Source organism: Oncorhynchus clarkii, chromosome 16 (genome assembly GCF_045791955.1).
Source record: "Oncorhynchus clarkii lewisi isolate Uvic-CL-2024 chromosome 16, UVic_Ocla_1.0, whole genome shotgun sequence".
NCBI lineage: Eukaryota > Metazoa > Chordata > Actinopteri > Salmoniformes > Salmonidae > Oncorhynchus > Oncorhynchus clarkii.
Window position 1 is genome coordinate 46,822,273 of NC_092162.1, and position 17,358 is coordinate 46,839,630.

At 41.9% G+C, this 17,358-nt stretch overlaps 1 protein-coding gene across 3 annotated transcripts in view; it reads left to right on the forward strand.

Moving 5' to 3' along the window:
• Positions 1–12,287, forward strand: part of LOC139368605 (synaptotagmin-2-like) — a 69,263-nt gene extending 56,976 nt beyond the window's left edge. For 2 of the 3 annotated variants that reach the window (XM_071107672.1, XM_071107671.1), the window contains exons 4-9: positions 3,543–3,680; positions 4,312–4,479; positions 7,445–7,612; positions 7,835–7,952; positions 8,601–8,734; positions 10,643–12,287. In XM_071107672.1, coding sequence (XP_070963773.1) covers positions 3,543–3,680; positions 4,312–4,479; positions 7,445–7,612; positions 7,835–7,952; positions 8,601–8,734; positions 10,643–10,858 — 942 coding nt within the window. In that variant the 3' untranslated portion in view covers positions 10,859–12,287. The remainder of the gene's footprint in view (positions 1–3,542; positions 3,681–4,311; positions 4,480–7,444; positions 7,613–7,834; positions 7,953–8,600; positions 8,735–10,642) is intronic. The other variant, XM_071107673.1, reaches the window with a different exon arrangement.
• Positions 12,288–17,358: the final 5,071 nt, after the last annotated feature.

A 17,358-nucleotide genomic window follows, 5' to 3' on the forward strand; every position in this document is an offset into this window, starting at 1 on the left:
AATAAGATGTCAACAAACACTCAACAAAAAGTTGCTCTTTCAGTAGAATATTTGTCAATAGCAGCATAGAGGACCTATTGTCCCCTAATTAATAACCACATCACTTGGTGGATGGCATGGTGAAAATTGAGCCATGTCTAGACATTTACAATTTATAGCAATTTAAATATTTTGTAGATAATTTAACCCATCATTGAACTGTCAACATCTCGAGAAAACATTTGCCCTTCCTTCTTCATTTCTTGTTGTTAAATATTGTGTATTTGTCAGAAATGTTTAGTCCTGCTTTCTCTTGTGCATTGGGACCTGGATAAAAATGACACAGCTGAGCACTTTTGCATGGGGGAATTATACTATTGTGGATGGAATATAAAGTGTACCAATTACATGTAGCACAAAACTGCCACGGCAAAATTATAATTCTAAATAGTCCATAGTGGTAATGTGGGGCTAAATGTCTAGTGTGCCATAGATCATTTTATGAAGTACATTATGAGTCAATTTAACATTCAACAACAACAACAGAAATATCCAAGCACTGATGGAATTCATTAAAACACAGTGCCCCTTTAGAGCTTGGAGGGGAGTATGATTATGTTAATGTCTACAGTTACTGTCTCAGGTGGGTTCTAGAACTGTGTCATTTTCCCTTGGCCCTATAGTGTAGTTGTTGACTCTGCCTCTGCTCTAATTTCCCTCTCTGGTGTCTGCTGTGAGTTCAATATTTTCCTTTCTCTCTGCTCTCCTCTTCCTCCTTCCTGCTTTGTGTCTTATGTGTGCTCCGTGTATCTTGACTGTGGTGGACTTCTCTGCCTACGGTAGGTCTGACGGCACGCGGCGCCCCTCTCTGGCCACTCTGTGTAAGCGCAGACCAGAGCAGGGGGAAAGGTGGTGGTGGGCTGGGCTTGTGGAAGGGGATTGGCAATGATGACAGTGGGTGCTATGGCTTTCTAAGTCTTGCAAGCTTACTGTAGGTGCTGTGGGTGCTTGAGGGTCTAGCTATGGGAGCGATTAAGCTGCTTCGCAAGTCCACTGATTTGATATGTTGCCACACCGACTGCCATGATGATGTCTTGAGTATCTATGGAGAGGTTGCAATTTGGGTAAAATATATATTTTTTAAACGATATGACCTCTGAAGTGGAAATGTTTGAAATGGTTTTGAAATGAACGTGAAACTCATCCTATGGTTGATGAATGATGACGAGTGCACTGAGGCAACCCAGTAGAGATCACTAACATGCATGTGCAAAGGGTGAGGTTGGCTATTTGTCAAATTATGGGTGAAACTTTACCTCATTGAGATCATTAAACATGTTTGCACAATCGTGTTATCTAATCAAGCACATTATTGTGCATAGTAATCATCACAGAAGTCTTTTACAGTAACTATAATACAAGTATTTTACAGTAACTATAATACAAGTCTTTTACAGTAACGATAATACAAGTATTTTACAGTAACTATAATACAAGTCTTTTCCATGCTCTGCTTTGAGTGTGAAATTCATATGTCATTTCTACAACCTAAATTCAGCTGTGCAAATATGCTCAGAGATCAAGGTGAGATAAAGTGGTTTGTATCTCTTGACAAAGACCAACACAAGCCCTTTCAGAAGGTACCATTGAATGGCCACAACTTGACTTGAGAGTAATTATCCTGGATGACCCATGATGCTGCTGACCCATTAGGTTTTAGTCAACGTGTCCCTTCCTCCCTGGAGCAGTGGTGTTAGTGGAAAAGAATGGTGGGCCAGAAAGTTTGACCACTGGTTAAAACGTGAGCCGCATTTGACTTCTCGTTAGACAGCATGATTCAAATGTCCAACCCAGAGGTAAGTACAGTACACCAATTGACCGCATAGATATGGATTTCATAACTCCACGAATGCGCTCACGAACCAAAAGTCATCATAGTTATGACAATGGGGGCATACTTTCGGACATACCGTTCGGTATCCTTAAATCCCACTGCATGTATGGTATGATTTAGACTGGAACTCTCCAAACTAGCATGACTTCCTATGGCTGTGCAATTTTCACGTACACAGTTTTTCAGGATTGCGAGGCATGCAATCTTGACTACCAAGATTATTAGTGTTGTTGATACAATCCTTACATGTACATCAGAAGGCTATAAGAGACTGGGAAGAACTGAGTCATTTCATCTACATTTTTCTCTCTATACGGACTACTGTATTCTCCTGCATTGTGTGGCCTGGCATGCTCGAATGCAAAGCATTTACCACAACAAATTTACAGAATGCCACTATAAAGAGATAGAGTGTGTGTGTATGTGTGCATGCGTGTGTTTGAAGAAGGAGTGTATGTGGGCTTTTGTGCTTACGTATGCTTGTTGTTGGTTAAAAGTATGCTCAGTTAATGTGAGGTATATACAGTATGTAAGGCTGTGTATGCAAGGGTGAATACAGTGTCTGTGTGAATGTGTTAGTAATTGGGTGGGTGTTTGTGTCTGTGAATGTGTGTTGTGTGTGGATGGCTGTCTGTGTTTTAGAATACAACGTAGAATGAGCTGCAGACTGCCCCGGTTCCTCTTCCAGGGTAAGCTCTGCGGTGAATAGCATGGCCCTACTAATTTACATATTGAGTAGTTTATGTGTCATGCACAATATTTAAAAAATGATATTCAAAAAGGTATGCAAAAAATCCCTTAAATGGGTCAGTAATTCTACCATAAAAAAAAATGTATTTCACCTTTATTTAACCAGGTAGGCTAGTTGAGAACAAGTTCTCATTTACCATAGTGTCATGGTTAGCTATTTTGTTAATTGTATGATCATATGAACTGACAATGGGATTTGTAAATGTTACCAATAACTATAGATACTGTACAATACATCTGTAACAAGCATTGTGTATTAGCAGAAGTTATTAGCTCATATCTGCTGTAGACAAGTGTTGCTTTTTCAGTAATTACGATGATTATGTCAGTGGAGGTGTAATCACTGCAGGACATGTTGTGGTATATTTGACTCTTATCACTCTATTATCACTCTGAGTGTTGCATTGGGATAGATTCTCAACGTTTCAGAAGCATGAGTAGTTACAGCGATCACAATCTCAGATCTGATCCAATCTATAGTACATGTCTGCCTCAAGGATGCTTTTATAAGATCTATAGGGTGCACAGCATTTGTCCTGCCTGGGGCTACCCCTGTTGCAAACTCTGACTACATATTGACTGATTTACTTCACATTTTCTTATTTTTTACATTCAGTATATCCCTCTATTTCTCTCTTCTGTCAATGACTATACAGTAAATAATGAACAATGAATATAGAGTGCAAAAGCAAATGGTGTCACCCAAGGAATAGTGAAATCAAGTCATGTTGCAACTAAGGTCATGTATGAAAAGATGTGCACACTGCACTGGTAACATCTGGGTAAACAAGTGGGGGGGAAGTGGCAGGTAGATGATGGCTGCTGTGACTAACCAGACTGCTGAAGAAGAACCTATAGGTGCTTTTTACTCTCTCTGTTCAAATGTCTGACGCCCCCTCCTGCCCCCTTGTCATTCTAGAAACAGGACGATGATGATTATGATGAAGATGACGCTGAGACTGGTATGACTGGAGATGAGAAAGAGGAAGAGGTGAAGGAGAAAGAAAAGCTCGGGAAGCTTCAGTACTCCATAGATTACGACTTCCAGGACAACAAGGTGGGTGTTTTGACTTGAACAGGTGGCTTTCTTACGACCCATTAGCTTAAATAGACTATTTTACTGTGTTGGGAAAAAGTCCAAAAATAAGCTTCAGTGCGCAAACGGCCTAAGCCTTTAGTCCAAGTTAGTTTTCAAAGCAATTGATTTATGCCATTTGGTGAGTGTTTTTTAGCCTCCAAAAAAATGCAGCTTTGAATGAATATGTCTTGGTTGGGCAAAAGCCAAGGACAGCAGTAAATGTGACATTTCTGACACTAAAGGATTGATTCAACCCATCATTCTACAGTTATCCTTTCAGGATAAAATCAGTCAAACTTTTACCAAGACCTTGTTTGTGTTATATAAGCAACGTATGAATGGATTTCCTTGACCTGTTACGCAGCGTTTGCTCCGTCCTCTTACTCTTCTGTGGAGAATCTTCTTTGTTCACTGAGACCTTGAGGACCGCACAACAGACTAAAGCATCGTAACGTGTTATACAAGCATAAAGCAAAGGCTTTCTTTCATCTGTTCAAATAAATATCTGTTCCAAGAACAGAAGGTCGTCTCCGGAACTGTGAGCTGACACTTTCTGGGTACATAATGCATTGAGGCAGATTGACTGACCCCTTTGACCCCTGACCCACAGCTCACAGTGGGCCTCCTCCAAGCAGCTGATCTCCTCTCCATGGACAGCGGTGGCACATCGGACCCCTATGTCAAGGTCTACGTCCTCCCAGACAAGAAGAAGCATTTTACCACCAAAGTGCACAAGAAGACACTGAATCCAACCTTCAATGAGACCTTCATCTTCAAGGTAGGCTACTGTACTTTGATCTCTCTCCTATACCGTATATCAGAATTATAAAGATAAATCTAATAGTCCCAAACTATGGTGGATGACCAGACCATAACTCCTGCCAGACAGCCAGTTTCCCAAAGCCTGATGCATCAGCTATGCTTTCTCTCTCATTCGATTCATCTGCTGGACTGATGTTTCAGATAACACCTCATAATTATGTCAGCAGCATACCACCCTGCATACCACTGCTGGCTTGCTTTGAAGCTAAGCAGGGTTGGTCCTGGTCAGTTCCTGGATGGGAGACCAGATGCTGCTGGAAGTGGTGTTGGAGGGCCAGTAGGAGGCACTCTTTCCTCTGGTCTAAAAAAATATCTCAATACCCCAGGGCAGTGATTGGGGACACTGCCCTGTGTAGGGTGCCGTCTTTCAGATGGGACGTTAAACGGGTGTCCTGACTCTCTGAGGTCATTAAAGATCCCATGGCACTTATCGTAAGAGTAGGGGTGTTAACCCCGGTGTCCTGGCTAAATCCCCAATCTGGCCCTCAAACCATCACGGTCACCTAATAATCCCCAGTTTACAATTGGTTTACTCCTCTCCCCTGTAACTCTTCCCCAGGTCGTTGCAGCAAATGAGAACGTGTTCTCAGTCAACTTACCTGGTAAAATAACGGATAATTAAAATAATGGAGATTTCCCAATCCACTGCAGACTCCCTGCATCTGATATCAGCTAGCCTCCACAAGAGTCAGCGCCTTGCATGTGAAAATGCTCAGATGCTTTTACACACATCTATTCTTTATAAGAGTAGTCCTCCTTTAAAACAATCTCTATTTTTCCCTCGTGTTTGTTTAATTAAATTAGGGTAGAAATATATCCCTATCGTATAAAACTATCATAAAAATGCCATATATCTGGTAATATCTGAAGTTCAAAGACATTATTAGATGATTTATGAACCATGCCTTACAAGCTATTCTTCAGATATTGTGTAACCACTGTCTAATGTGTACGGTGTATATATATGACTCTAATTTCAGCAACCAGGAATAGCCTCAAGCGTCCCAATGTTAGAATCTAATTAAAGCTACAGTCTGTTCCCAGGTGCTTTCATTAATGTTAGTGGGGGTGTGTGTGTGTGTGTGTGCGCATCTGTGTGCATATGATGGAGATCAGATGTATAGACTATTCATTAAACTCAATTCTGGCTAGAGAATGTGACTGGAAGAGCTTGGCCAGTGATAAAGCAGAACTTTTGAAGCCTATGAGCTGAGCTGATCTGAGCAGGGGATAGGATGGGATTGTGCTGAGCTGAGCTGATGTGAGCAGGGGATAGGATGGGATTGAGCTGAGCTGATCTGAGCAGGGGATAGGATGGGATTGAGCTGAGCTGATCTGATCTGAGCAGGGGATAGGATGGGATTGTGCTGAGCTGATCTGAGCAGGGGATAGGATGGGATTGAGCTGAGCTGATCTGATCTGAGCAGGGGATAGGATGGGATTGTGCTGAGCTGATCTGAGCAGGGGATAGGATGGGATTGTGCTGAGCTGATCTGAGCAGGGGATAGGATGGGATTGAGTTGATCTGAGCAGGGATAGGATGGGATTGTGCTGAGCTGATCTGAGCAGGGGATAGGATGGGATTGAGCTGAGCTGATCTGAGCAGGGGATAGGATGGGATTGTGCTGAGCTGATCTGAGCAGGGGATAGGATGGGATTGAGCTGAGCTGATCTGATCAGGGGATAGGATGGGATTGTGCTGAGCTGATCTGAGCAGGGGATAGGATGGGATTGAGCTGAGCTGATCTGATCTCAGCAGGGGATAGGATGGGATTGTGCTGAGCTGATCTGAGCAGGGGATAGGATGGGATTGTGCTGAGTCGATGTGAGCAGGGGATAGGATGGGATTGAGCTGAGCTGATCTGAGCAGGGGATAGGATGCGATTGTGCTGAGCTGATCTGAGCAGGGAATAGGATGGGATTGAGCTGAGCTGATCTGATCTGAGCAGGGGATAGGATGGGATTGAGCTGAGCTGATCTGAGCAGGGGATAGGATGGGATTGAGCTGATCTGATCTGAGCAGGGGATAGGATGGGATTGAGCTGAGCTGATCTGAGCAGGGGATAGGAGGGGATTGAGTTGAGTTGAGCTGATCTGAGCAGGGGATAGGATGGGATTGAGCTGATCTGAGCAGGGGATAGAATGGGATTGATCTGAGCTGATCTGAGCAGGGGATAGGATGGGATTGTGCTGAGCTGATCTGAGCAGGGGATAGGATGGGATTGAGCTGAGCTGATCTGATCTCAGCAGGGGATAGGATGGGATTGTGCTGAGCTGATCTGTGCAGGGGATAGGATGGGATTGTGCTGAGCTGATCTGAGCAGGGGATAGGATGGGATTGAGCTGAGCTGATCTGATCTGAGCAGGGGATAGGATGGGATTGAGTTGAGTTGAGCTGATCTGAGCAGGGGATAGGATGGGATTGAGCTGATCTGAGCAGGGGATAGGATGAGATTGAGCTGAGCTGATCTGAGCAGGGGATAGGATGGGATTGCAATCCAGTTAAAGGAGAACGCCACCTCCCTTCTTCCCGTTTGACTGCTGACAGGCTGTTTTGTTGTTCTGCTGTGTGAGCAGCACACAATTCAGGCTGGCTCTGGCCCTCTGTTCCTCTTATCCCACTAATCATTCCCATACGCCCATCACTTCTCTGGGGGCAGAGAGAGCTCAGCTCTCATTGCAGGGAAATACAGCCCAGACCCATTATAGAGATGACCAAAGAGGTCCAAGATACTCTACCCTCATTTATGCACTTCCATATTGTGAGATTCTTTGGATGCTACATACAGCTATTTGTGCATGTCTGGCTCTCATCATTCAAGGTCAAAGTATGTAGAACAGGTAAAAAAAAAGCAAAGGTGTTCTTGCTTCAGATGGTAACATTTATAAAAGATGGTGCTAGTAATATTGATGTTTTTCAGATTCCATTCCAAGAGATGGGTGGCAAGACTTTGGTCATGCAGGTCTTTGACTTTGACCGCTTCTCTAAGCACGACGTCATCGGGGAGGTGAAACTGCCCTTGCACAAACTGGACCTGGCCCAGCCACTGGAGGAGTGGAGGGACCTGGACAGTGCAGAGAAAGAAGAGGTAAATGTGGAGTACTATCTCCCCACTTTGACTCAGTCCTTTGCAATATCATGTTCTGAATATCAGTTCAGAACGATTTTTATCCTCATGGTGTGAATGGTTCCCTTATATAGGTGTTTCTTATGGGTAAGGACATGCATACAATGAACATTGAGGATGAATGTTATTACATTGAATATGTTGTGTTCTCCTCTTTACCCTCTTCTCCCATCCCACACGCAGCAAGAGAAGCTGGGAGATATCTGCATCTCTCTGCGCTACGTGCCCACTGCCGGGAAACTCACCATCTGCATCCTGGAGGCCAAGAACCTCAAGAAGATGGACGTGGGAGGACTGTCAGGTGAAATATGGAAAGATAATCACTGTGAACAAAACACTGGAAACAGATGCACTGTGGAGTATATGCTGTCCCTACCTCCCATATCCTGTTTCCATGTGTTCCCCTTGGTCAAGGACAAGGACATTGTGCTGTAAGCACCAGTATTCTACCTCCATTCACACAGTACGAAACCCAAATCTGTATTCCCATTAGAGAGCTAATAAAAAAAGAATACAGCTATTTTCAGTGTTTCTTTGTGCATTATAATGTGGTAGAGGCTAAATACCAGTCAAACCTTGCTGCTGTAGACTACATTGCAAGCAGCCAATCTCCGGGGCGATTCAGTCTGTGCTCACGTGCTGACTCTGCAGTACCCACCACTCTCCTTTCAGTAGCTCCACTCCCTTCAGCTAAACTGCACTGCAACCATCTGCTGGCGGTTTACTGCATTGCAGCCACTGCTGGGTTCCTTTGTATTGTTACTAGAGCCCTGATGGTAGTGAAGTATTGTGTTTTAAAGATCAAACTCTGCTGAAACTGTGATAAATGGGCAGGAAGCTAAATCTAGTAAGCTACAAAAGAGCCATGTTTGTTAATTATCCCAGTAGTGAGTCTGTGATTAGGCTTGTTTTAATACCAGGCTGTGTGTATCGCTGGCTTTGTGTGCAGATCCCTATGTGAAGATCAACTTGATGCAGAACGGCAAGCGTCTGAAGAAGAAGAAGACCACGGTGAAGAAGAACACTCTGAATCCATACTACAACGAGTCCTTCAGCTTTGAGATCCCTATTGAGCAGATGCAGGTAGAGTGTACAGCTGGGAACAAAGCACAGACAGACAGACAGACAGACAGACAGACAGACAGACAGACAGACAGACAGACAGACAGACAGACAGACAGACAGACAGACAGACAGACAGACAGACAGACAGACAGACAGACAGACAGACAGACAGACAGACAGACAGACAGACAGACAGACAGACAGACAGACAGACAGACAGACAGACAGACAGACAGACAGACAGACAGACAGACAGACAGACAGACAGACAGACAGACAGACAGACAGACAGACAGACAGACAGACAGACAGACAGACAGACAGACAGACAGACAGACAGACAGACAGACAGACAGACAGACAGACAGACAGACAGACAGACAGACAGTCAGTCAGTCAGTCAGTCAGTCAGTCAGTCAGTCAGTCAGTCAGTCAGTCAGTCAGTCAGTCAGTCAGTCAGTCAGTCAGTCAGTCAGTCAGTCATCAGTCAGTCAGTCAGTCAGTCAGTCATGATGATGATGATGATGATGATGATGATGATGATGATGATGATGATGATGATGATGATGATGATGATGATGGATGGATGATGGATGATGGATGGATGATGGATGATGGATGGATGGATGGATGGATGGATGGATGGATGGATGGATGGATGGATGGATGGATGGATGGATGGATGGATGGATGGATGGATGGATGGATGGATGGATGGATGGATGGATGGATGGATGGATGGATGGATGGATGGATGGATGGATGGATGGATGGATGGATGGATGGATGGATGGATGGATGGATGGATGATGGATGGATGGATGGATGGATGGATGGATGGATGGATGGATGGATGGATGGATGGATGGATGGATGGATGGATGGATGGATGGATGGATGGATGGATGGATGGATGGATGGATGGATGGATGGATGGATGGATGGATGGATGGATGGATGGATGGATGGATGGATGGATGGATGGATGGATGGATGGATGGATGGATGGATGGATGGATGGATGGATGGATGGATGGATGGATGGATGGATGGATGGATGGATGGATGGATGGATGGATGGATGGATGGATGGATGGATGGATGGATGGATGGATGGATGGATGGATGGATCAGATCAGATCAGATCAGATCAGATCAGATCAGATCAGATCAGTCAGTCAGTCAGTCAGTCAGTCAGTCAGTCAGTCAGTCAGTCAGTCAGTCAGTCAGTCAGTCAGTCAGTCAGTCAGTCAGTCAGTCAGTCAGTCAGTCAGTCAGTCAGTCAGTCAGTCAGTCAGTCAGTCAGTCAGTCAGTCAGTTAGTCAGTTAGTTAGTTAGTTTATGGAGACTTCCTCTTAAATACACAGAATGGTCAATGGCAAATACATCTCAACTGATCCCTCTGAACCCTTCAAATGTGCCCGCGAGGAAAGGCACTTAGCTAATTATCCTACCACAGTCAAGTAAGGGCATAGAACAAACCAACATATACTATATCACAAAGCTGTGGATGATGTGACATGCTTAAGACATACACTTAAAAACATACATGTACAGTATGCTGATGAGGTGTAGGAGGAAGTGGATGTGATTAACATGCACTGGCAGTGCGACAACATCATCCATGCTGAAGGGAGTTTCCTGCCTGGGCTGCTAGTAGCTCCATCTATATGCATCAGAGCGTCTCTGTTTCTCAGAGGGCTGATTAGCACGCCGTGCTAAAACCAGAATTAAATCACACCCCCTTGTGTATCATTGCTTTAATACCTGTGGAATTGGATGATACACCCTAAATGACAGTAATGACAGTAAGCTGGGTGGGAACAAAGTGCCCAGAGGCACCATGGAATTAGATGATGCAATTGTATTCTGTAAGATCATTATAAATGCCAATAATGTAACACCTTTCTTTTTCTCATTCCCTAGAAAATCCAAGCTGTGGTCACAGTGCTGGATTATGACAAGATTGGTAAAAACGACGCCATCGGAAAGATCTGGGTGGGCAGCAAGGCGACGGGCACCCAGCTGAAGCACTGGTCTGACATGCTGGCCAACCCTCGCCGCCCCATCGCTCAGTGGCATCCACTGCAGCCCGAGGAGGAGATTGATGCTTCGCTGGCAGCCCTGAACGCCAAGAAGTAAACCTCCTCTACCCCAAACACCCATACCCAAACCTACCTATCCACCTCACCCCTGGTCATACACATCTCCCAATACTACATTCCAAACCAACACACCAACCGATTCTACACCCTTCACCGCAAATTATACATAAATATACATATCCTAATTGACGTGATGAAAACATTATAGAATAGAAAAGCGTTGTATTCCCCCTCAGCTGTGCCATTCCACAAGGAGATGTTACAAGACAGATTACTCATTTGATTGCATTGGAAACATACATTTGTATTGGGGTTGCAGTTAGTAACATGTTATCATGAAGATAGAAGCCTGGCGTGTGAAAACAGGAGTCCGATGTGATGTAGGATGAGGAAAGTACAACCATGTATTCACTCTTTCTGTACCTTTTCAACCCCCTCCCCTTAGAGAAAATGTTTGCTTCAATACTGCTTAATACTTAAAATGCTTTATACTGCCATGTAATAGAGGAAAAACACAAGCAGGTTCATTCCTTGGGTGTATTGTTGCACCATGCTCCACACCTGCCAGTTACTTACTGACTAGATTACATTAGTTTGAACTACATTCCTAGAGTTGGGTAAAGAGTAGGGATAGCCAATATCCAGATACCCCACACTGTTAACACACTGCCTTTTTGATCATTAGCTCATCTGCTCACCCATATTCTCAGGTACACTGAGAGAAAACTGAAACGTCATGCCTTTCTTTCTAAACGGGTTGTCATTCAAAATGCTCCGCAACATGATTTGAAAACCTCTGTCTGGTGCTGGATTGGTTTCTTGTTCAATGATCTGAGACTAGTCTAAGTATATCGCTGAAATTAACCAGGGGATAGTCTCTCTAGAGTGTCTCTCGATAACACAGTTTGTGGCTGTCAATCAACAGAGTTGAGATGTGAAACGTGTTTAGGATAAAGGGACTATGAGCCACTGTAAGGGTCAAGCTTGGGCTATGCTGGGAAAGCATGCGAGAGAGAGAGAGAATATCTATATCAAAGGACTGAATGGGACCCTGGTTGACACAATGTTGTTTGTCAGGTGTCTATTCTACTGCCTGCAATCTACCACCTTCTCCTCCAATGCCTCTAGTATATATAATCTATCTCCCTGTTCAGTGCTACTGCCATTAGTCATGGATTCACAACAAGGATTTCACTTCTTCAAAGGAATCCCTGTATCCGTCTTACAGTCATAAAGGAGACAAGCCTTCTAAGAAATGAAATAAGCAATTCTCAACTACCAGGGACGCCTTCCAATTAGCTGTGTTGTTTTTTACTCACCCTCTTATTTTCAACTTCAAACACTTTTATTCCTCAAGCACTTTAAATCCAAATGTTCTGTTCTGCTTATCCTACTCTCCAAAAACCAGAGCTTTAACAATTTATTTTATGATGAATAATTCCTGGTAAAAAAAAAACTAAAAAAAACAAGAGCAAGAGAGGGAATTTGAGCGAATCATTGTTTTTGTTTGTTTGGTTTGATCATTTGTAACCTTGCCTGTCTTGTGACTATACTTTGATTGTTCTGAGAACATTTTCTCTTAAGTTGTGTGTATGTTATACACAGATGGCAGACTGCTGAGTCCAATTGCACTATACTGGATATCACTCTGTTATGTGGTTATAGACGTTGTTCTTTGATCTATGTTGTTTTTGTGACGAGATGTTGTGAGTTTGAGTTGGTTGTGGAGTGTACAGCCACACAAGTCAGGTCTCATATTAGAAAGTCTGCTGATTGGGAAAGAGACACGTTTTAGTCAAATGCTGCTCCTGGGATCCTTCACTTGAATGAGTGATTTTTACACTTTGACTTTTCTCTTGGGATAAATTTGATTATAAAAGTGGTCATATGACTGAATGAAATGTACAATTTGCTTACCCTCTTAAACATGTAAAAGTCCAAGCAAATATATAATTAGATAAGAGCCACCCTGGTCATTTGATGGAACACGAATTTTTCCTGTGCACCATCTTGTTCAAAAAAACAAAATGGTACGAAAAACGACTTGATTGTGTTAAAGAACAAGCAAAGCAATTTAATGTTTTAACAGTTTGATAACTTTTATACTGTAAGTTTTTGGGAATTACAGTAGTGATTGTTGGTTAATTTATTACTTTTCTCTATTGGACAACCATTTCTTCATTTATATGTCCAGTAGGGGTCAGATTAGTTATGTTTTACATTTAGTTTCTTCTCTATGTTCAAAAAGCAACACTAAAGAAAAGACAACATGCAAGTAATCAAACAACCCATCGGTGTGTAGTTTCCTATATACATAGTTCATGCATGTTTCTACAAAATACTGTACATAAGAGCATGTTTTAGAGATAAAGCAATTATATCTTGTATGTGGGTGTCATTTGTCATTTTAATACTGTAACAATGGAGGAAAACGATGCACAGTATATTTTCGAAATGAATCAAATGTGTATTATTTTCCATGAATGGGTTATTGGAGAGAATGTCATAATATATTAGAAATACGATCCTGTCCACGCCTGAACTTTTGAGCAAGTGCGCTGTGAAGTACTGTGTGTGAGTTCATGTAGGATGAAAACGTAGCTGCATGCTTGCTATCTAACTCCTTGTGCTATTTCATTTGGACTAATCATCATTTATTTCATATGTATTTATTCATACAATATTTTATTTTGTGATTATTTAAGTTTATTGTTGTTTTCTTTACAAATATCAAACATTTAGGGGTCTCACAGTTCAAGAAATACATATATCCCGAAGTGGAACTCTCCAATGATCAGTGCCAATGCTGAAATGAGACAGAACTGAATCCACACATCTCCACACTGTGGACAAAAAGCCCCCTATTGTACATTTGTTGGTTTTGTTTCACTTTGCGTTGGTTTAATGACCTGATACCCTTTTACAATTCTGGATATTTGACAGTGTTTATTAAAGGAATATGTGTATGTGTATACAGATAGTTGAATTAGATCAAAACTAAAGCCATAAGACTCAAGCACTAGCTCTTTAGAGCTCTGCTGAGTAACTAGAGTTAGAGAAGTGTTTTTGATGACACATCTATATATTCCTAGTTCAGTGTTTCTCTTCTACATTACCTTCAGAACTCTGTACTCATCTAGATTCCAGAAGGCAAAATACTGAGCAGTTGTGAGTTTAGTAGAGTGGATGTGATTTTGTTTTCTACTATGAAGTTGTCTTTATTTTCTAAATGTAGTAGCAGATTTTTTTCCTGTGATGTCATTTGTATATGCCTTGTTTTGATAGTAGGAATCATGGGTCATGGTCTTCTTATGTCAAAAGATGCTATCGGAAATATTCAAAAGGCGGCATGCAGAACATTTACATGATCCAACTGTGTGTCAGGCTGGTCTGTCGGTGATCCTTGGGCGGAGTGCAATTCATTTAGGACCCTGACTGCGGTCTATGGACCCCTCTATAGGAACTATGCTGTCACGGAACAGCTGAGTTTTCATCTCCAGTGGCTTTACAGACATGACTTATACATATGATATATCGTGATCAACGATATGCCAAACAATCTATATCTAACTTGTAACAATGCCAAGCCTCAGCATCATTTTTTTGATCAACATCTGGTGCGTTCATGGTAAACGGTAAAGTTAAGATAAATAATCTACAGCATAATCTTAGCCACTTTGATGGAAACTAGCTGTGTCAAGTCGACATTTCGTCTAATGGCAACACTATTTAAGTAATAACAGTGTTGTCTGATGTCCCATTCAACATGTTTGCAACAATGTAATAGCAGGATCATTGATGTTGCTTCTTCACTCAATGTTACAATTGAACCTGTTGGACTGTGACCGAACCGAGGCACATTGATCCAGTTGAAGATGTCAGTGTCTTTCTAAAATACTGCCAGTATATCCATCTATATTTACAATTCTATGAAAATCCTCATCAGTAATCTGTTTGAATCTATTTCAGAGCCAAAATAATTCCACTGATGCGGATGCAGATTAGACGATAAGATAACTTTCATTAAAGGTTAATATACAGCACATTTGTGTCAAAAAGATTGTTTCAATGCATTTTACACTGCCACGGTCATTGCAATCAAGACCACCAGCTGGACAGTTAGGTCTATGGAGGAAAGAGACTGAGAACTGTGTGTTTGTCTGTATTTATGTATGTGTGTTATAGCAGAGGTTCTCAAACTTTTTGGGGCCGGTGACCCCTTTTGTGATAGCAAATTCATCAGGGACCCCCTCATAACTTGAGTGAGATAAAAATAAAAAAAAAATATATATATATATATATATATATATATAGCATACAGGGAGTTTTACTATTACTTTGGAAGTGCATGGCCAGACTAAGGAACATTTTAAAGGCCCACCTCTTGGCATCTGAGAAAATGTTGCCGTTTTCAAGCTAATATCCTGCAATTCTACACAATTTTGCAATGATGCAGAGAGAAAATGTTTTAAAGTTGGAAGTTTTTTTTGTTGTTGCCCTAACACCACACAGATGATTCAAATGATTAAAGCGTGATGATTATTTGAATCAGCTGTGGAGTACTATGGCAAAAACCAAAAGGTGCACCCCTTGGTGTCCTGAGGACTGAGTTTGGGAAACCCTATCTAAATTGAAACAATAACAAAGAACTCTGTTTTGGTAAAAAGCTGAGTGATGGGCCTGGAGAAATGTAACAACTCTTAAATGCATAGACAGAGCTATGGATACAAGGACTGACCACCCACACAATCAAAATGATAGTTTTAACAATATGTTGAGGCTATGCAGTGTTTGTTTACGTTTACGTTGTTTACAAACATTGGAGTAAAACAAGCTTATATTTTGGGTTCTGATAGGGTACAGTTGAAATAAGGCATTTATAAGTTATATTAAGGTATTCCATACCAAAAATGGATGTAGCAACTAAGGATTCTCGCTTTAAATTACAAAGCATTTACGTGTGGGGGAGGTAGAATAATTATTAAGAAGAAAAATGGATAATTAGTGGAGCACTGTGGATACCATCATCCCTGTGAGCCTCCCAGGCCCATGTTGCCCAGGGTTAAGAACATAGATTCTAGATGAATAATATGACAATGTATTACACCCTCTAAACTTATTCCACAGATTCATTGAACCTGAAATATGATTTGAGATATGACCATGGACCCCACTTTGAGAACCCCTGTGTCATAGGAACAAAAAGCAGTGCAAAAACACAGTACTACTGCAACTTACTATACCTAAACATATATATCAGCATGCCCAGAATACATAAACCATGCCTAATTGTACATTTGTGGTGATGAAAATAATTAACAAACATGTTTTTATTTACAATGGTTAATAGAGTTTAAAATGATTGCTATTATACGATTACAGATTTTCTGATAGCCTAAATTGATAAACTGTATCTACCTTATGCACAACTGCTTCAGAAACTAACTGTAGGCTATATCTCAGCAGGGGAGAAACAACGGATTGAGAGCATGATGATTCACACACTACATACCACAGTTCTTTTGTACTACTGGCTGCTTTGTTTCTATTAAATGACATTTAAGTACATTATAAAAAGGGGTCAATGGGACTTAAAGAGAAACTCTCCAAACTAGAGTCCATCATATTCTCCAACTTCCATGTCCGCAATGTGTTAGGGGGTGTCATTGGGCATAGGTCACTCACCACCTAACGATGTGTTCTCCTGTCTCTGTTTGCGTAGCTCGCTTTGTACTGTAATAATCACTAGGTTAGTGTCGTGTTTCTTTGTGTGATATTAAGAATGCGAAACTGCAGTAGGGCCAATTGAAGAGACAATTATTGAACTTTTCCACCATGAAGTCACTGTTTTGTCTTACCATTAATGTGCTGTTGTTGTGGAACTGGGCTCCGGGAGGTCTTTGGATCCAGAATTATAATGACAGATTTTCAGAGGAACGTCGTCCTTCACGTTTACAACATGGATATATATACAGTACTGCCAAAATGCGCAGAATAGTACCAACTCCTTGAACTTTTCCTTCACTCCTCATTCTCCATACTAGGATTGTATTCCGAAAGACTGTTTTCCTTTGTTCTCTCTTCATCCTCTTTTTAAGCCCCAGAGGACCATGAGATTGTGCGTCCTCAGGCTGTGTTTCTCTGTGTCTTAGTGTTGTGGTGCGTGTGTTCATGTCAGTACTTGTGCCTACTGTGGATCGCATGCTTTAGCCCTTGACTGGACACAAAACGTTGCTCAAATACAAACTCCCTACAGCCTGTCAGCGGATGAGCATCGAGGATCCTTGTAAAGTTATCGAGGGAACCAAATAACTCAATACAGATCTATCATAAGTGTTACCAGCTCTGTACGAAACAAATAGGAAATAAAGGCCTTTTAATTAGCTTGGATTCATGTGTTGTCTGTGCATCATGACTTGACTTTGTTCTTTACAAGGGGATTTCAACTTCAGCATCAGAGGGCTGGATTATGAGCTACCCATTAATTTCGCAAGATATCTGGAATTTATGGCACATTGGTAGTGAGAACTCAGATGA